We start from the raw sequence: 20,221 nt of genomic DNA on the forward strand, positions 1-20,221 counted from the left end.
CCAACCGGTTTCCACAGCCATCATTTCTGAAAAAGATTGTTATCTTGACCCCGGCACTTGACGTTACGTGACTTTATTAGCATGCAACAATTGGCCTGGAAAATTAACTCCTTCACACCCAAAACCGAACTCAATCGTAACTTGTAAGACATACCATCTTATATATTATGCACACCAAACGAGCCCCATGTCATCACCTACCTATGGGACCCATGACTTCGTCAGCCATGTTCTCTTCCTGGGACTTATTCTTTGGTTCTCATAGCACTATTTAATTATTATAACAAAGTTAGCAATAGATAGAACCTATTTCCTTTCACCTTTCCACTGGCTTTGCATTATAAGACGCAAAACTTGCTCCCCACGTTTCACCTCCTCTCTTTCTATACTCTCCTCCCAGCACCGAAACCATGCCTTCTAAGTTGTTCCCTTCCACCTTCGCCCTCCTGCTCCTCTTAGTCCTCCTCTCTAGACCTCCGACATCGGTCTTGGGGGACAATTCGCCTCCGGTATGTCCATATCCATGCCTTCCTCCTCCGACGTCGGTCACCAACTGCCCTCCGCCGCCTCCATCAGCCGAGAACCCTCCTGAGTCGGGATATCCACCTCCTCCACCAAGCACGCCTGAGAATGGGAATTATCCTCCACCAAGCACGCCTGAGAATGGGAATTATCCTCCACCAAGCACGCCTGAGAATGGGAATTATCCTCCGTCATCGCCATCGGGATATCTTCCATATATTCCACCACCATATACCAACTTTCCTGCACCTCCTCCTCCTAACCCAATATTGCCTTATTTCCCTTGGTACTACAAGACACCACCATCGGCTTCCAAGGCCCCTCCTCTGGCGAACAATGTTCTCGGTGGTTTGCTCGTGGCTTCGCTCATGATGACGCTGGATTTGATTGTATTTTAGTGTACATTGTCTTTGTTGTTGGATTTTTCCCCTCTTTTCTTGCTAGTGAATTTGAATTTGCCATGGGAAATATGTAGGAAGCTGCTCTCTCTCTCTCTCTACTTTTCTTTGGACGTTTCTTTTCCCCCTATAGATTTGTATGATAGCAAATGAATGGAGAAGAAGGTGGTTGGTATGGGAAAAAGGCTTGGCAAGAAGAAGTGAAGGGAGGAGGAGGTGGGTGCTTTTCCTTTCCTTTTATTCTTTATTGTAAAGGTCTCTTGGCTGCAGTTCTGAACCATTTCTCAAGCAGGTTAGCTGATGTTGGGTTAATGCAAAATAGGTGATGGATCGTTTACTGCTAGGAGATTCATCATATAAAAATTCGGGAGGCAATTGTCAGAGAATATGAGACTTATTTTTTGTGCTTCAGCACAAGGGTCTAAATTCTTTGGATTAGAAAATACGTCTTTCCTTCTCGACTTTAAACGTAGTTGGGACCATATTTGATTCATGAGCACATGGGTGATGCATTCATGCGAATGGCACGGACGGTGTAATAATTTGACTCGTCCAACAAAAGAGCCAATAAATATGGCTTTAATCATGTGGCCCGTCCAACAAGTCAAGAAAAAATAATTTAATTTGATGAGCTTAGAATCTTAACACCAGCATCAGCACAAAGGTTCTTCTGGATGCTGCTTAAGATGCACAAATTTTTTCTTTTTTTCAATTCTAAAAATATCCGGGCACCTACCGTTATACTTTTGAGTTATTATACTTGCACCACACCAATCCTGCATCTTGCTTTCTATGGGCTCCATGCATCCTGCGCTCATTTCGGATTGCCGGTTTGCGAACCTAGTTTCGATTTGTTTCTACGGTGCACCGCTGATATGGTGCGCATGGTGCAAGGTATGAATGCTTGTTAAATTTAGATCCAGTTCGGAACCTTATTAGACTCTACGGGCTGGAGAATGCCATCATTAATTAGTTGTTTAGAGATCCAGTTTAATAACAAAGTTAGTTTAGATGGGTATGAAGTCCCCAGCCGTGGCCAGTTTGCTGCACAGTCAGTGCTATAGACTTCGATCGGGCACATCTTTAGGCCCGATTTGGCTACCGGAAAAAAATTTGGGGGATAGAAATTCTTGATTATTCCTCCGAGATTTCTTTTTCCGGAGGATATATCCAACTGCTACTTGATGACAACATCCGCTATTCCGTATAATGATTGGGGATAAGTCCAGGTACTATTTGGTTGCATGTCCTAGAATAAATTTAGCCCCTATCTAGGGGTTTAAAGTTATTTCATCCCTCCATATATACGAAATTGTTTTATCCCTCCCCGATAAGGAATAGAAAAGCTATCTCGTTTGGCAGGATAAACCTGAAACCAAGTGGGCCATGGAGATAATTCAGACGCTCCTGATTGAGACCTAACACGCTCCTTCAACAAGCAAATTAACACTAGTTCTGAAGTTGGCTTTTAATGATAACGAATCACTTCGTTGCAGTTCGCATAAGGAAAAATCGTGCAATTAATAATACAGTTCAACAACCAACATTATTTGTGGAGTCGTTTTCTAATGGAAAAATAAATGGAGGAAGATGACCCTCCCCCAGCTTTGATAAAAATGGCGAAATGATGCAACGACACAGAGAAATAAGAAAGAAGAATTAGTGGCGTCGGCTAATCTCAGCAGTCGTTGGCTCCTTCATTCTCAAAGGCAAATGATGACCATCTTTGCTCCTCATTGATGCCTTGATGGTCTTGTAGTTACCTGAACCATCTTAAGCCACAATAAAATAAAAATGGGTGCCATCTTAAGCTCTTCATGCATGGAAGGTCTCTCAATGCAAATTATATTGATGGGAATATCAAGAACCAACTCTGTAGGCCTATTGTGCTTCTTAGGCCAACCTTTCTTTCTTCATAGAAATCATATTTGATTGGTCATGAACAGCAAACACAGAAAACATCAGCAACAGCGACGCAAAAAGAATAAAACGCTAGAGGAAGGGCTTGAACCTTCGACCTTGTGGTTAACAGCCACACGCTCTAACCAACTGAGCTACTCCAGCCACATGGTTGTTTAGAAAATAAATTTTTAAATAACGTGAATAACGTAGCAAACAACTCCAACACAGTCAAGCCGTGCTTCGCCCAAACCTAGCTTGATTTCATGCTGGACCCATGATTTTGGTACCAGACCTAAGGGTTAGGCTAGGCTCTTAATAGAATTGAAATTGGATTGGATACGGACGAAAATCAACATATCCATATTCATATTTGTTTTGTCCAACAAATAGAATACAAAAATTCATATCTATATTTGTTCAAACAAATACAGTTACAAATCAATTACTTTCGTAGAATCAATTATATCGCTAAGTAGATAGTAAATCAAATAAATAACATGTTAGTGCAGTTATATATTTTTTTTAAAACTTAATAAATTTTATATAAAATTAAATAGAGTTACAAATAGGATAGATATTCGGATACAAATTGAATAGTTGTCTATCCAGATCCATATCTATTTTTATTCGAAAGATATGGATATAAATGCGAATATTACTCGAATGCTTATATTTCTATCCATATTATCTGATTTACTCTCACCCTTAGCTCTTAAAAAGTACGTCAAATCCAGCGAATCATCGGATTAGGTCAAAATTGAATATCACCTTCATGTAACTTAAATTTGAATTTTCATTCAAAATTTTAATCTCATCCAAGCATATTTATCATTCTTTAATTTACAATATGCATCATTTAAAATATTATAAACACGCGCCACACACCATTAAGGATATAATAAATAAGAATCCACCAGACTAAACAATGAAATATAAAGTTTAAATATAATTAAGTAAAAATAGATGAAAGGAGATATAGTGTTGAAATGAAAAAAAAAATTTAAATAAGAATTCATTCAAAATTAGAAATTAGAGCGAAAGAAAAAGAGGTTTACATGATCTGCGTTTTCATGCCAGGCCAAACTAGTCGGACCTATATTTTATTAAATCAAATTAGACCCAAATGCCATACAAACTAGGTTTAGTTGAAAAATATGAGATCCCGACCCCATCCTAGATCAGGTTCACTTTTTAAACTTAACACATCCCACAGGTCATCAGATACAGGTCAATTGGTGGGTTGAATCTAACCAGGTTGGGTCGCAGGTGGACCCCAACCCATTTACAGCTCTAAATTAATATGAGAATAATTTACTCATATATTCGAGACAACTCCTTTAACCATCCAAATTGCTTGTCAATGCTTGTCATGTGTGTAATTCCAATGATCAGTTCTCTATAACATACATTGATGCCTTTCACGGTAAATGATCAAAATGCATCAAAACAACCATCAATGGTCTAATATCGAGCTTGAGATCTCTTAAGTTTATAAAAGCTGTTGGATGGTAGAGCATGTAAGCCATGAACTTCTGCAAAATACCTTTAATCCATCTTTCAAATCCATGGAAATCATGATTCATGGAACTTTATAGCCCAGCAGAGATGCAGACTTTCAAGGTGCGGAGATGCAAACTTTCGAGGTGGAGGCAAATATAGATTATTTCAGCAGATCCAAAACCTGATTTCTGAATTGGACCATTATCATAATTTCAATTGCTAGAAGGAACAAGAAAACACAGGCTGCTGCCTCAATATTATCATTAGAAACTAGAAAATCATTAAGAGATGGGAAAGTCATTTTGATTTTTGAGTAGCCGATAATATTACACGAGTTGATAGACAAAAGCAGAGCAAAATAAATCTCTTCAAGGAAAAACCAGACAAGCAAAAGCTGTAGAGATAATCTACACCAACAATGAAAAATTTGAGTATAAGATTTGACAAACTATCATTGTTTATTCTTGACAAAGATGGTATGACAGATTAACTTCTAATGACGATTAAGGAGCTAAAAAAGGCACAGTTCAGCTGCTCTCCATCAGAATGCATTTCAGACATGGATCAGCTTCCCACTCATCAAGGTAACCCTTGTAACTTATGTTATCTCTAAATAATTACATTTTTATTTGTTGCCAGCATGTTATCCCTGCATAATTACATTACTATTTGTCACCAGCGCTGTAAAATTGCAATTAGATTAAACAAATACCACACTTTTGAAAGATACACAAGACTTCAACTCTAAATCTATATCTGTACAAGTAATAGACTACAGCATAGGAGTCTTTGTCCCACTGTATACTCTGGCTGGCTTATCTATCTCAAAAGACGAAATCATGTCTATTAGAAAGAAAAAAAATGACAACTGCTGAAAATATCAGAAAATCATTAAATCACAGAGGTTTTCGTATACATCCATCATCTCTCATACCAGACCACTATTGCTAACCAGCAGAAAACAAATTTATATTAAAAAATGACTGACAACCTTCACTAGTTGATCATCAGATCATTCCACTATCAAATAATCAACAAGCAAACAAATGGGACCAAGGTTGCAAAACTCGGGACTCAGACTTGACCCACCTTCTACTATTTTGTTGACCTAGACGAGTCAAAACAGCTTCTAGGGTTGAGTTATGAGAGTGAGAGAGAGGGAGAGAGAGAGAGAGTAGAGCTAATATTAAGGCATCCACAAAACAGCCCTAATAAGGTTGGCCTTGACATGGATGACCAGAGACCCGGCATCGATAATTTGGGTCATTGGATATAATCTACAATGTCTAAACTGCTTTACGCAAAAAAAAAAAAATTATGATTTGGAGACTCTAGCCTATACATCTAGTGATTGAAAAACATGCCTTATTTTGTGTTTTTCAAACTATCCATTTTTGTAGATGCATAGATGGGGAGACGGATCTCCAATTAATATAATTTTCTAATAAGTAGATCACATCCGATGGCTTGGATCATCGATGCTGAGCCCCCCAATCATCCGGTCAAGACCGATCATGTAAGGATTGTTGTGTGGACGCCCACATATTATCTCTACTATATATATTGTACACAACATGCTTCTATAAATCCATAAAAAAATAATCAATCAATCCAAATATTTATAATCAATTTCAATTCAATATCCTCTGATCTTCTAATAATCATGAAGAGTACATAGATGTCATAGAGTCAATAGAAGCAACTATATACACAACCAAATAGGAGAATAACATTACCCAAGATGGTCAATTAAGATTAGAAATTGTCAAAGTCAATTATGTCCAAGCCATTTAGTCTAAAAAATATACAAACTCTAAATCAACACAAAAAAGAGAAATGCCAAAGTTTTCATGATCCTCTTGTTTATCACTTGTGCATAACTAGTCTTTTTCACACACACAAAAAGACCACAGCTATCTTTGGTCAATGGTGGCGAAATAGGATTGCATATCAACATCACCTTCTTGATCCTCAACTCCTACAAACTCAGCAACAACTTGGTCTAACTCAATTGAGTTAAGGTCTTGAATAAATCAAAAACTAAATACATTACTTGGTTGATTTTTTTGACGTGCCAATTCAATCAAGTCATGAAACACTCGGCAATACTTGAGCAGGCCTTGCTCATTCTTTAACACCATCTTACCAGACTTATCATCCCTTTAAAAAACTAACCGATGAAAGAAAAAGTAATCCTTCAAATTTTCTGCATGGAAAATTGATGTTCCCTCTATCTTACCCACACTACAGGTCAGAGACTGCTTTGAGGGCAATTGCAGTTTACAATCTTTGCTAGTTATTACCTCCTTCATTCAAGAATGAAGGAAATGCCATCACAAAGTTCATTGTAATTCATTTGTATCAAAACCAAACAAATGTTGAGGAGATTTAGTCATTTTAACTATATTATATATTGTGAGAACAACCTAGAGCACATCTATAAAGTTAATTTCCAGCGAGTATCTAGAATGATGAATGATGATACTACTACAAGATCAGCTAAAATTTTAGGAACTACCCAGCAAAAGAAAGAGACTCTTGCACTAGCAGCTAAGCGACATGGACAACTTCAAACAGCATCACAGGGGATTGAAATTTCAATATAACGGCATAAGTTCTAAATACAGGTTAAGACCCCTTTCCATATAGATAGCAAAGCATCCATGAGCTGCAGCGGTAAAAGCCCAACACAAGGACTAAGGAAGAAACAAAAGCAAGACTCCGATATGAGTACTAAAATATTTCAAACAAAATTCTAAAGAAGATTGTAATCTATCGTTCATTTAACAGCACAGAACAAACTCAGCCTACAAACCTCCAATTTGTCTCACCTCAGACATCTGCTAACACAGAAGGAGCTCATCCTACAAATCTTCATTCCTTCTCACTTCTAACTGCAAATACTTGATTATATCATCCACCAGAAAACACGAGTCAGCTTCTGAAGCCAAAGAATTGATAACTTTCCCCGCCGCTCTCATCTCATCATGGAACTCCGAATTCAACACCAAATACGAGAAATGCTCATCCAAAACCAACCCCAATCCTCTGAGAACTGATTCCATCGAAGGAACACTCTCACATGCCTTCAGTCCCAACACCGACCCAGCTGAGGGGCAAGGCCGTGCTTCCGGGAACCTCTGGTACTTCTCCAACCACTTCACAAAGTACCGAATCAAACCCAGCACCTCCGACCCGTCAAGTTTCGAAATTGCCGAAGACAGCATGAGCCCATCTAAATTTGACGATCCAAACACATAATGGAGACAAAGCTCCGATGACGAGAAACCATCATAAGCCATCATTAGAAGAATTGAAGCTTCCTTAGCTACATTTGATACCTTCTTAGGTATACCCTTCTGGACGGCCTTCTCGATGGCTAGAAGACCTTGTTTTTCCCACTGTTTCCGAACCCCAATCATGCTGCCATAACAATCCTCTTTAGGGGATAAGAAGTATTTAAGCACAGAGAGAAGCTCCGAGGATCGAAGGTCCGGAGCATGCTTGACGAAAAGACAAAGCAACCCCGATTGGCTCTTCTCCACAAGCTTCTCTACGAGATTTATGGAGTTGAGATGCCCAACGAGGCCCTGGAGAATTAGGCTCTCAAGCACTTCCCACAGCTCAAGAACAACGCAGCCCTCCGCGATCAACGCGGCGACCTCGCGGCCGATCAAGAACCCCAACTTTTCGATCGCCGCGCGTGTGAAGTCGGGACCAGACGCGTCTGATGGATCGGAACCGAGGGAAAGGCGGATCTTTTCGGCGTTGTTCCTTAGGAACGAGTTCAGGAGCCCCAAGAACTTGCTTTGATCGAGGGATCCGGTTTTCTTGAGTTTGCGCCTGAGAGTTTTGGCGAAACCGGCGGCTAATTCGGCGATCTCGGCATCGGTTTCGGAGATCTTCCACCCGGAGACGCGCTTGACAAAGGAGGCGCCGTCGGGGGCTTCGGAATCGGGTTTCAACTGGGGGAAGATGTCATCGGCGTTGAGGACGATGGGAAACTTCGAGGGGGAGGAGAGATTCCCGCCGGCTTCGGCCTCCGCCGCGGCCAGGGAGATGGAATCGAGCAGCGTCATGGCGAGGGAATTTGGGGAAGAAGGATTTCGGCCAGGGATAGATCGGTGAGCGAGATAGGGTTTTGGAGGGTTTTTAGGGTCAAACCGGAGACGTTCTAATGTATGTAACGTTCCCGGGTCGGGAATCCCGTTACGATATACCCGGTAAAATCGGCGAGGCGTGCGAAACTGAGTTTGCATCGTGAGGAAGATTATTTCCAGGTTTCTTATTCAACGATAAATCATGCGGAAGTCCCGGAAATGCCAGCTCCACATAAAGTCGGCAGATTACAATGCCGGCTTTGGTTTTATGTGGATTATGTCGAACAAACATAATATCTGTATGTATGTGTGTGTATGTGTGTATGTATGTATGTATGTCTCCTGGTCGAGTAATAATTACCTATATATTCCTAAGTTGCCAACTTAAGAGATTGGCCAGTCCACCAGCTTCATGTATGAGCTGAGAGAAATTATGTTTGTTCCTCAGTTAATAGTTAAACTACTTATAAGTTCTTCCATATGAATTTGGCTTGGTTGGCCTTTGGGGGACCACGGTTCTACCTTTGAAATTGCACCCAAGGCATTGTTGCGATATGTAAGCTAGTGTTTAGCTCGCGCATGAAAAGAAAGGGAAAAATTTTATAAAAGAGAACTGAAAAAGAGAATGACAAATTCCTCACTCTCAAAAAAACAAAAAAAAAAAGGAGAAATAGAAAGTAGAGAAAAAGGATACTTCTTTTCTAGAAAGTGAAACCAAAAAAAAAAAAGGTTTCATAACTTTTACAAGATGAGGCCAAATGCATGATAACCAATTCAATATTGAGTAGCCTAATCAGCCATCGTAGGCCTAGAGAATTTTTGATGTACATGAAATGAGCATGCAAATAATGATTTTGTCAACTAATACCATCATTTTTCCATCATTATATACTATTTTTCTATTACAGCGGTGGCTAATAATGGCCACTAATTACCTAAAATTTTACTATAAAAACCCAGTTAGAGGTTTTCGGTTTCTTCTTCTAGGTTTTCATGAGTCCCAAGATTTCTTCTCACAACAAAATTATTAAAAGAATCTTATTGACATCATATTCATTCTTTTACTGAAAACATAATAATTTTAAATATAATTATTTACAAATATTCTGTAAATATAGAAGGAATTTGATTTTTATAAATTAATTCTATTTTGATCTTGACATACCTTGATGGCTGTCACTAAACCAATATATCCGGACAAATATAAATGTTCCTGATCCACTAGATCTGGGAGAAGCCTGGTCCAAATTCTCTGACAACAATTTGTTATCAGGTCCCAACCTGACAGACGAGGCAATCATTTGGATAAGATCCAGCACAGTTTTGGTAGTTTCAAGTTTTAGGGCCTTTCTTCAGCAATTTTTTGATAAACACCTTGCTGTCTTTTCCAGAAGTCCAGGAAAGGAGACTAAATTGCTCCAACATATCAGTTAGCAGGGAAGTGATAATTATTAACAATGAGATGAGTAATTCAAGTCTCACAAGAGAGAACATGGCAGAAAGCTTTCCTCAAGCCCTCCTCTTTATTTACTACACGGAATGAATTGAAAAAATGATTGATGAGAACACATCTCAAGAGGCAACATGGACTGCAACGCTTCCACCAACAATACCCTTCATCACCTTCCCCACCCCACTCCTCGTCACCCTACTAACCCTCTCCCCTTTCTTGTCGCTGCCACCTCCTTGCTGTAGATTAGGCTTGGTCTTCTCCTCCTTCCTTGCCTCACTCCTCTTAGTAGATTGTAGTGCCTGAGTTTCATCTGCAGTGTTTGGTTGCTTTGGTGGAACCAAAGGGCCAGTATCACCTTCAACGGCTGTAGGACAGTCAACTGTGGAGGGGCCCCTTTGATTTGCTACCTTAACAAACGCTGAAGATCTATCTTGAGATGATGTTTTACTCCCAGGATTTGCATGCTTACTTCGCGACTTCGAAGATTTTGCTGGTGCTGCAATGGTCTGTAAATTTAAAAACGAAAAGGAATTCAAAGCTGTGCATTATTAAGGAACATGTATTTTGCATGAACGCAATGAGAGACCTTTTTTCCATCGGATGCTCTTGAAACATCATTATAGAACGAAGGCATAGGTTTTGCTTTAAAGTTCAGGCTCTTCCGGAGCTGCCTTATCGCAGCTTCTGTTTCTTCCTGCAAATAACATCTTCCATTGGTTAAGAAAGTGTAGAATATATACGATTGAAACAAATCTGAGGATGCATGCTATTAAAAAAATAATAGAATATATGATTGAAACAAATCTGAGGATGCATGCTATTAAAAAAAATCAATAGAATATATGATTGAAACAAATCAGAGAATGCATGTTATCAAAAAAAAAGTAAATCCTTCTCATTTGCTGAATATAAACAGTAAAAACCTTCGAACATTTTTATGCACTTTACATGGATTAGAAAGATAAATGCTTAAAACCCTTTTAGCTATGCACGTTACTGAAGAAAAGAAATAGTTTTCACTGGCCCAGATAAACAAAAGAACCTTTGAACACTCCCATGACCTTCGTAACTCAAAATGTAGGCAATATTAATGCTAAAATAGCTTTAAACTAAACTTTCAAATATATAAAGAGGTGGCAATTGGTTGTGTTGGTCAAGTCACTGGGTGTTAGATACCAATGACCAGGGTTCCGTCCGCCCCTACCCTGATTGCATCTGGGTTTCCTCCCATCCTGGAAGTAAGAAGGTTGCAGAGTAGTAGAAAAATGTTACGCAAGCTGATGATTGAATCAACTAACCATGAACAAAACCTTTTTTTCAGTATTTGAAACGCAACATATTTAACATTTTATAAACAGGTCGGTAAAAACTGCTGAACCCATGTTGGAGAAAGGGTGTCAATGTTAAACAACCCCTTGACAGACCATTATGTAAATAGGATTTATTTGTGTTGGTAAGATAGAGGCCAAGGATTTGTAGAATCTTGAGTCATGAAATAATTTGCTATTATCATTCTTTTCTTCAGAAGTCCTTTCCATTAAGTCATAAATCCCCACAACCAACTCCTATAACATGCTTGCAGCTAAGATATTCGGTACAGGTCTGTACAGAGAATTCCTTAGAAATTAAAGGATATGAAACATGGATATGGACCTGCACTCAATGAAACTTAGATACACACCCTCACTTGACACCTGTACCTGGGTTCATGTAACATAGTTGTGAAGAGTCAGAAACCCAATTGCAATGATTAATGCCTTTTTTTTGTGTAAAACTTGGAACTTATTGGGGGCATTTCTGTGACAGTACCAGTTTCTAATTACTGGGGATTTTTATATTACGGCCTCTAAACCCTCTCCCTTTCATGATCCAAGGCAGAGAGAAAAAGTCATAAAAATGCACAGTATAGCAACATAATGTACGAAGCAAGAAGCACTAATAGTCTGGCTCACAACATGCATTGCAGAAATAATTTCTGGTTCAAAATGGTTAAATACATAAGACCACCTACAGTTGATGATATTGAACAACACTTCGAAATATTTCACCATATCAGTCAAGCAGGCAGAAGTGCACTATTGTGTCCAAGGAATGAGAAAGCAAACATGAGATCCAATGGTAGCAAAAGATAAATAAATATATAAATAGTCATGTAGCTCACCTGATACAATGTCCCTTGTTCACTTCCTCAGCCTCCTTGGGCCAAGTAGCTGGTAGGGGCGGAACTACACAGCTCCAGCCCAAAAGGACAACCATACAACAAGCCCATCAAGGGCATTAACCAAAAGAACTATTTCTGAGGCCTAGCCCCCATTAAGGGCATCTCAAGCTATTATCTAAAGATGCAATTTTAGATAGAGAATGATGGAAGAATCATCTTTGGGGTATTCATATCATCAACATATAGCAGAGCAGCAACAATAAAGTGATGAAAGTGTCTTATAAAGAGCCATAAGCATACCGTCTCCGTGAGCCTACTTTCAGTAGTTGTGGAATTGAAATGCTCAAACATGACACAAGGAAACTCTCCAAGCCTCGCAGGACAAGGGAAACAGACTGCCAAAAGAGAGTACAGAAGAATAGGATGGGACTACATAAAATCTCCTTAGGGAGATCATGTCAAATCTCACTCTTTGTTTTGATTAATATTACAAAAAAAATGATTATGAAATGGAAAGTAGTCATAATTGCCAAAGACATCTCATTATAGTGGATCCACATGACAAGCAGCCAGGAAACTAAATTTCCATGGAAACCTTAGATTTCTTTCCCTTCTCTTCAGAATCAAATAGGCTCTTCGCAAAGTTTCCAAGGATTGCCAGTGAAGGAACTTTGGTAATAGTTCCGTGAAAATGGCCAGCAAATATCATGTCATGTTGATTAGTAATCACATTGAAGGAAGAAGGCTGAATGTGAGTCAGAGTCCAACCATAGTTTTCACAGGCTCGGAAATTTGGGCTCTATGAGAGCAAGAAAGGATGAGTAGAAGTATGCAACAATCAATCAGGGAGGCAATGGTCCTAAATATACACTAAATTGGACTATGCGCTCTCATGCATGGTATGTTTTTGATAAATATAAAAGCAGATAGTAATATGCATATAAAAGATTCAAGCATCATTAACATCAAACATTGGCAATCGATAATACTATTGTATAGCCAAAACACGTGTTTTAAAATGCGGTGCATGCTACCAAATATACGCTGGTATATGTGTATGCAATCCCTTGACCGCACCATATTGCCTATGTGCATTACTATACGCAGTCCCACTGCATGCGGACCTTAAAAGGTGATCCACTTAGCTTTGCATGGCCGCATATGTGACCTTCTTAGTATCGTAATTGTACATGTGTGACCGCGTAGCATTGTGGAGCTACGTATACAACCCACTTTTATGTGGCGAACGTAAGTGAAGCAGATCCAATTTGATGGTTAGGCTTGATATAGTTTCAGGTGGGCTTGATAAGAGTATTATTGGTGCTAAAATATTAAATATATTGTAATTATTGCTATTGCATATTAAATATTAAGTAATAAACACTAATTATTAGCTATTATTGTTATCAATATAATTATTTTTTGTTATAATTAATATATTATTTATGTTAAATAATTAAAAATGGTAGGTGCATATAGATCCTGCATACCGCATATGCACTAGCAGTCTCTTAATTGCCCACATACGGCAGCCACTTCTTAAAACACCAGCCCAAAAAAACAAAAATCCTCTAGGAAGAAATGACCCAATAAAGTCAAAATAAAATTGTAATACATACTTGTGTTCTTGCTTGGATCTCATTCATCTCAGCCACTCTGGCATGATGTTTTTCCTCCAACTTCATGTAAAACTAAACACACAATAGATTTGTCAATCAGTTTTATATACCAATAACTGTGAGCAGATGTGAAAGTGAGTTCCTTGCCTCTTTTCTTTTTTCAGCCCGTTCATCACTTCTGAAATTGAAGGTTCTACTTTGTTTTGCTTCTTCCTTAACAGAATTAATGACTTGTGCAGACCTAAAGTATTAGTCATAATTTAGGAGGTCATAATAAAAAAGAAAGATGAGATCTGTTAGATGTTGTTCAATGACCTGTTCGCAGAATTCCATACATCAATTTCGCTTTTTCCAGAAATGGGATGAAGAATAGCAACAATCTTCTTTCCGCTAAGTGGTTTTTCACTGTTAGATGTATTTATTATCAGCCACAACAAAGTATATATTTCCAAAAATGCTAAATGAGTAAGCTATTTTTTTTAAAAAAAAATAGTGAAATAGCTCAGCAGTTTTCAGGGAAGCAGGAAGTACCTTTTATTAACTTGTCTAACTTTCGTTTTAAGGCTTTCAGAATCCTGCAACTGACATATCACCAATAAGAAACAAATGATTTCAAAGTAGGATAATTTATTTTCCTAAAATAACCAATTTATAGCTCACATCAGCCAAACTAAAGTAGATTTGAATTGATAATATTACAGTAAACTCCTATATAACTTGATCATTATGTAATTTGCTTAAACATTCATTGCCCAAATAGATATCTATGATCAAAAAAGGACATGCCTAAGTTAGAGCCATTTTCTACTTGTGAATCACTTTTATATCAATATATGGTATAATTTTAGTCATAATAGACAAAAAAAACCCAAAATGTAAGGGCTTGTAATTCTTCATCACCATTCTAGTGCTTACAGAACTTGTAGTTTGAAAGTGAGAAACACAAACTGTTTTGGGGTCAAATAAACTTTCTACCTCTGATTTCTGATTTGAAGTTCTTAGGACCCTTGAAGGTGATTGCTTCTCTGACTGCATTCTCAGTGTATGTTCTCCTTCCACCTTTCCCGAAATCTTTGAGAACACCTTAGCAGAAGGAAGAGGATTCTTTTCAGCTGAAGGCTTTCTCGAAATCTGTGTAATAGGAGACTGGGTCTTCAGTTTTGCTTTTGCGGTTTTCTCTTCAACTGGTCCCTTCATCTAAGAATAACAATTTCAAGGAGAATCACTAAATGAATGCTGCTTAAAATTAAAAATAACTAAACGTTAATGAGATGTTGACCCTATTAACCAGTTAGCTAAGGAGACCTTTTTCACTACAAGCATCAAGACCAGAGGTGTAAAGCTGGTGCACGTTTTTCATGACAAATATTTGCATAAAGGTGAGGCATGAAGAGTACAAAACTACAAACTGTACATGTGCTGCAGACCATTCATAAATTGGTTTAAAAAACAAAGTAAGAAAAAAATGGCTGTAGTAAAATCTTACCTTGAGAGAAGTTCTTTGTGTTTTCTTCTGACTAGGAGTGTCCTTTTTGTCAACTGTAGGGTTCATAGATGACATGTCTCTCTCCTCAACTATGTCCCTTTTCTCAGGAAATTCTTCTACAGTTGTGGCCTCATTTTCAGGCTTCTGTTCTACGGGAATCTGCAAGTTATCCTTATGTGATGGAATGTTTTCATTTCCAGACTGTGTTTGAAGTGTTCCATCATAATCAACTAGTTTAGCAGTAGGCTCTAGAACTCTCTTGTCATCCAAGGTGGTAGCCTCCACTGGAAATTCAGATTGTGAAATTTCTTCTCGTTCACATTCCATTACTTCATATTCATCCGGGACAGCTGGTGCCTCATCATACCAAGCAGCTTGCCCATCATCCCCATAATCTAAAAAATCTTCCATGTAGTTCACATGGTCTTCAATACCATTTTCATTATTTTGGAATTCAGTCTCATTTTGACTCCCTGATGAAGACTGAACTGGAAATGGCTTCTTCTTGAAATGGGCCTCAAAATAAGCTTTTTTTTGAGTAACTGAACCAGGTGTAGAGTATTTCTCTACCTCTTCGAGATATCTATTGTGAGAGAATGATGACCTTCTTTCCCAGGACAATGTTTCGGTTTCAAACCGTCCAAATGATATGGAACCAGTGGGCAAACTATCATCCTGTTGAGTCTTACAATGTCAGACATTACAAGATATAAACCTGAAAATAAGTGCTACAACAAGGTATACCTATATGATTTCTCATACGGCGTTCCCCTTAACTTAAAATAACACAATTGGACTGAAAAATATACAGTAGTCTAAACAACCTCTTAATATATAATTGACTGCATTATCAAAAGAACATGCAATAACCTGTTAGTATAAGGTCATATCTTAAGGCAGAATCTCTTTAGGGCAATAAATATGCATCTAGCATATTACCTTCTGTATAGGTTAACAGAAACATCTATTGAAAGGAAGCAAAACATAAAATTGACAAACGAAATACAAATTATGGACTGCATTACTTTTGAATAACTCTAGTAATGATACTTAGCTTTGGTGTCGATGTTGATAAGCTCACATCATTGGATGATACACATATAATCCTTAAACAGCTGTTTCTCTTCTACAGTAATAGGTGGCTGGTTGTACCATGCATTACAGTATGAATGTAAGAGGTTCCATCAGGACAAGAAAAATTATCATATGCTACTAGTATTGTAAATAAATCTTTGTATGAGTATGACTGAACATATAAAAGATGTTTTAGACTACCATTGCTTTCAAAATACTATTTGTGTTCATAAGTTTTCTAGATAGAATTTGCATGGTGCCATCACTGTCTTAGTCATGCCATGACTAGACCTATTCTTGGCAACAAACTTGAGAGGGCAACTAAGACCACATGTAGCTGAAAAGGTATGGGTGAAGTCCATAAAAAAGTTGGGCAACTCTGAGCAAAGAAGAATATACAAACAGAATATTTGTAGTGTTCATCTTCAATAATCTATGAGAGTAAGGATCTCCAATACCAATTAGAATCAGACTTTTGATGGGTAAGTAACGTTTCTGCCCATAGCCTCCACATTACAAATAAGTGCTAATTGTATACACAGCATGATCCTCAGTTACACAAAATTTATGGGAGGACCGCACGTCAACCGTGCACCTCAAAATTTGCCATGTGGCAAGCATGCAAACATCTGGCATTACCACCTTAAAGAAATCCAAAATAGGGGCATCCTCTTAAAGTGCAAATATTTAGCATTTAATATATAGTTGTTTTATGATATGTTGAAAACCAGGCTGGGTTAGCACTCTAGTATTCTAAAAGCTGGGGCATCCAGGTATTCTTGCACATTAAGGGCTGTGGAATGCAGTGGTTCAGGCTATATTTAGATGACTCTTATCTAGACATGCCTGTAAATGTAGCATTTATTATGTGGCAAATACCCATTGCCAACTAATTTTATACAGGCATAAACTTTAGCACAACACCTTAACAGTAACCTTGTCCACTTTATCTACATAACATGTTTAACTAAAAATTAAAGAAGAGGGGGGCAAAAACCTGATAGGTAATGCAGTCTTCAACTTCCCCTGCCATGGCAAGCCAAAGAAAGTAAAGCACTTACCAAAAACACCTGCAGACAGCAAAGCAACAATCAACACTCACTACCACCAATAAGCCTCTACTGTAGATCTCAAATAATTTCAATATAAAACGCTAAGTCTAGTCTCACTTTTACTCCCAAATTCACTCTAAAAATCCAGTCACTCACTCCAAAAACCTCTTCCGAGCAACACGGGCCACAAACATCAAAATCTGATTCTCTAGCTCTATATACGCAAACCAAAAATCAAAAAGAGAAATCCATGAGGAAAAAAATCAAACTGGAAGACACTTCTCTATCATTTACCTTGATAGAAAATCCAGTTCAACCAAGTGAAGGCACAAAATTTATTTCTTGCACTAAGATGTATAAAATTTAAGACAGATCCCATCCAAATAAAACAAGGAAGAAACCGCAAAAAATAAAGAGAATCATATAACTATATCTTCTTTTCATCAGAAGACTACAACCGTCGCATTTCTCGATCTAGCCACAATATCGACTGTATTTCACAAAAATAAAGAAAAAAAGCAGCAGATCGATCAGAAATCAAAAACCAGAATCCATATATCCGAATCCTCTGCTTTCAACGTGAAACAAAGCACAAGATTTCCGGTAAAAATCCCCTCAGCGCGTCGCATTGCATGAGCAACAACATCTAGATTTCAAAGAAACCACCGAATCCGCCATTTCCAGCGAGAAAACCTCAGAAAGTTTGAAATCTCACCTCATACTCCCAGAGTCGGCCAAATCCACCAACACCGAACTCGATCGAAAGCACTCCCCTCGATCTCCTCCAGGAAACCAGTACCAACTCCTCCAAATCAATAGAGAAACCGATCCAACCGATTCTCGATCCCAATCTCCATCATGGGAACACGACAGCAAGTACCGTTTCTTGGAAGAGATGGAGAGAGAAAACAGTGAAGAGAGAGAGAGACGGCATGCCGTTGTCTTCAGGCTATCCGCTTGTCTTATTAATTTCCTGCCTAACGACGTTTTCTGATCACTCCGTTTCCGTTTTTTTCGACAAGGGGTGGTACAAAGATTAACCGACGCAAACTCGGTGGAAAAGGACACGTGGCAGTCTAGGCCCTGGAATCATTCTACTATTATCTATGAAACAGCCAACACACCATGCGCCAAATAGTAATATGCAACGTACGTAATGGATTCATCCTACCCGATACGTGTTTGTGTAATATTTGCGAACGAGAATGTTCTATGTTCCACATTTGGCTTCTCTTGCTTTAGATGAGACCATGAGATATGATGGACTAAATCCGCCTCGGAATAGTTTATATTTGTTCGGGAAGGTACGGTGTATGAGATGATCCTGGCCGTTGGATCAGGGGATTTCCTCGTATGGGTAAATTAATTAACAATTCGGAGTGGTCCGCCGATCTGAAGTTTTGGGAGGTGAGGAATCACTAGGGACAAAAAAATTAGGATAATTAAAGGAGATTTGGTAGGTGGTCCTAATCACAAGCATGCAATCCTGATCAAAAGGCTGGGATAGGTGGAGGAGTGGGTGTTTGGGACAAAACAGGTGGGAAACCCTTGCTCGAGAGGGGTTTGGTGAGCCATGATTGGGGACACGACAGCATACACATTGGATAAGCTCTTGAGCAAGCTTCTCGTTGTATACCAGTACAAACACATAATCGAGCGATCGACGCTGTAATAAGAGTTGATGGTGACATCTCGGATTCACTTCCAATAATGCGCTGGATACTGTGTTTGGGTGCCGTCTTTACCGACGTCATCAAGTAGGTGCCATCTTGCAAATATTTATTGCATCCATGGGAGCCACCTTTTTTCTTCTGTTTCCTTGAGATCAATTTAGATGAGGATATTTATAGTAAAGATGAATTAGGAGGGACCGGTTTTGTTATTGGAAGCCCAAATAGTGGATAAAATCAAATTTTATGATACAATAATTTTTATGGCAGAATTGTGGGCTGCATGGGAAAGGTTGATATACACAATAAAACACCTAAAGACTTTTTATTACCAAATCCACCAAATGCTAAAGCTTTCCATCTATTAATACACCGTTGAAGAATGGCTTCTACTCTATTTTTTTTGTATAAAGTGACACATGTTTAAGGAAGCCAATAGTGCTGCTTATTGGATGGCAATTTATATGATGAATCATGCATAAAAATAACAAAAAACAGAAAGAAGTTTAGCATATGATGGTTCATTTGTGGTGATCCAAATTTCATGAGACGAGCATAAATTCGATGTCCACAAACCAGCGCATTTTCCGGCCGTCCATCACGCAGACCATGTGCCCGTTGCCAACCCCACATGTATACATTGCTCCCAGTTCGCAAACAAGGTCCCCTGCCCATGATCTCAAGCATAGGAGCAAAGAGTGATCAAATTTTGTTCTTTTGCCTAAAATCTCAAGCTTAGCACTTGGCCATTACACAAACGGTACCGACCAAAATGACAGACGATAGAGCGGCAGGCTATCTCAATTATCAATTTATTTTTCGCAGCAGCCCCACCCGTGTGAGCGGCCCGCAAGCTGCCAAGATGTTGAACGCATCCAGAGACTTCGGTCAGCGCCTTCGCCCTGAAGACAAAAAGCGTGCCTCACTGCCTTGCCATCCACATGCTTATTTTAATGTTAAACAAAGGACGGGCTAAGTTCCCCCTTCGGACTCCAGCCAATTATAAACGAGCATGCGTTCTCCCGTGCGCACGGTTTCATTTGTGAATCTCGTAAGATGAGATACCTCGACGTTGGGCACAAAACTTGATCAGCCACCCAAGGTTTGCGAAGGGGCTGCATGTAATTTTAATTTGCAGTTTCCCCTCAAATGGAATTTAATTTGCTGTGCTCATTATTAGATGATGGAACGTAAGCAGGACATTAACAAGTGAACGATTCATCAACTTGTACACAATTGTACCGGCTGCATCTCTAAATGACAACAGCAGCCATCGCAAGGCTC

At 38.7% G+C, this 20,221-nt stretch overlaps 3 protein-coding genes and 1 non-coding gene across 5 annotated transcripts; 1 reads left to right on the top strand and 3 right to left on the bottom strand.

The window, feature by feature from the left end:
* The first annotated feature begins 410 nt into the window (after positions 1 to 410).
* Positions 411 to 920, top strand: LOC120111151 (leucine-rich repeat extensin-like protein 3). Its single transcript, XM_039127710.1, has one exon. It carries the CDS (start codon positions 411 to 413, stop codon positions 918 to 920), a length of 510 nt encoding a protein of 169 aa, XP_038983638.1.
* Positions 921 to 2,910: 1,990 nt separating this feature from the next.
* TRNAN-GUU lies at positions 2,911 to 2,984 on the bottom strand. The gene has a single exon. It is a non-coding gene; the product is annotated as a tRNA-Asn (tRNA).
* Positions 2,985 to 4,582: 1,598 nt separating this feature from the next.
* LOC103701926 lies at positions 4,583 to 8,474 on the bottom strand. Its single transcript, XM_008784147.4, has 2 exons — positions 7,154 to 8,474; positions 4,583 to 4,971 (listed from the first exon to the last, which is right to left on the bottom strand). Exon 1 carries the CDS (start codon positions 8,399 to 8,401, stop codon positions 7,187 to 7,189), a length of 1,215 nt encoding a protein of 404 aa, XP_008782369.1. The 5' UTR covers positions 8,402 to 8,474; the 3' UTR covers positions 4,583 to 4,971; positions 7,154 to 7,186.
* Positions 8,475 to 9,805: 1,331 nt separating this feature from the next.
* On the bottom strand, positions 9,806 to 18,246 carry LOC103701925 (protein WVD2-like 7). Of its 2 annotated transcripts, none has more exons than XM_008784144.3 (10): positions 17,983 to 18,246; positions 17,213 to 17,285; positions 15,142 to 15,816; positions 14,631 to 14,852; positions 14,187 to 14,230; positions 13,971 to 14,060; positions 13,803 to 13,896; positions 13,656 to 13,727; positions 10,462 to 10,569; positions 9,806 to 10,381 (listed from the first exon to the last, which is right to left on the bottom strand). In XM_008784144.3, the coding sequence occupies exons 2-10, from the start codon at positions 17,246 to 17,248 to the stop codon at positions 9,995 to 9,997; spliced, it is 1,728 nt and encodes a 575-aa protein (XP_008782366.1). In that variant the 5' UTR covers positions 17,249 to 17,285; positions 17,983 to 18,246; the 3' UTR covers positions 9,806 to 9,994. The 2 variants fall into 2 exon arrangements, with proteins under 2 accessions (XP_008782366.1, XP_008782365.1); XM_008784143.3 differs by having other exon boundaries at positions 14,187 to 14,236.
* Between the last annotated feature and the right edge of the window lie 1,975 nt (positions 18,247 to 20,221).

Source organism: Phoenix dactylifera, chromosome 6 (assembly GCF_009389715.1).
Source record: "Phoenix dactylifera cultivar Barhee BC4 chromosome 6, palm_55x_up_171113_PBpolish2nd_filt_p, whole genome shotgun sequence".
NCBI lineage: Eukaryota > Viridiplantae > Streptophyta > Magnoliopsida > Arecales > Arecaceae > Phoenix > Phoenix dactylifera.

What these genes read in the sequence shown, in the direction of transcription:
- LOC103701925 (XM_008784143.3), bottom strand. Translation starts at nt 17,248, where the DNA reads ATGGCAGGGGAAGTTGAAGACTGCATTACCTATCAG. An exon ending in AAGACTGCATTACCTATCAG is followed by an intron (nt 15,817 to 17,212) that starts GTTTTTGCCCCC and finishes AAGACTCAACAG; the next exon opens with GATGATAGTTTGCCCACTGG. An exon ending in AGATCCAAGCAAGAACACAA is followed by an intron (nt 10,570 to 13,655) that starts GTATGTATTACA and finishes TGTTATTTGCAG; the next exon opens with GAAGAAACAGAAGCTGCGAT.
- LOC120111151 (XM_039127710.1), top strand. Translation starts at nt 411, where the DNA reads ATGCCTTCTAAGTTGTTCCCTTCCACCTTCGCCCTCCTGCTCCTCTTA.
- LOC103701926 (XM_008784147.4), bottom strand. Translation starts at nt 8,401, where the DNA reads ATGACGCTGCTCGATTCCATCTCCCTGGCCGCGGCGGAGGCCGAAGCC.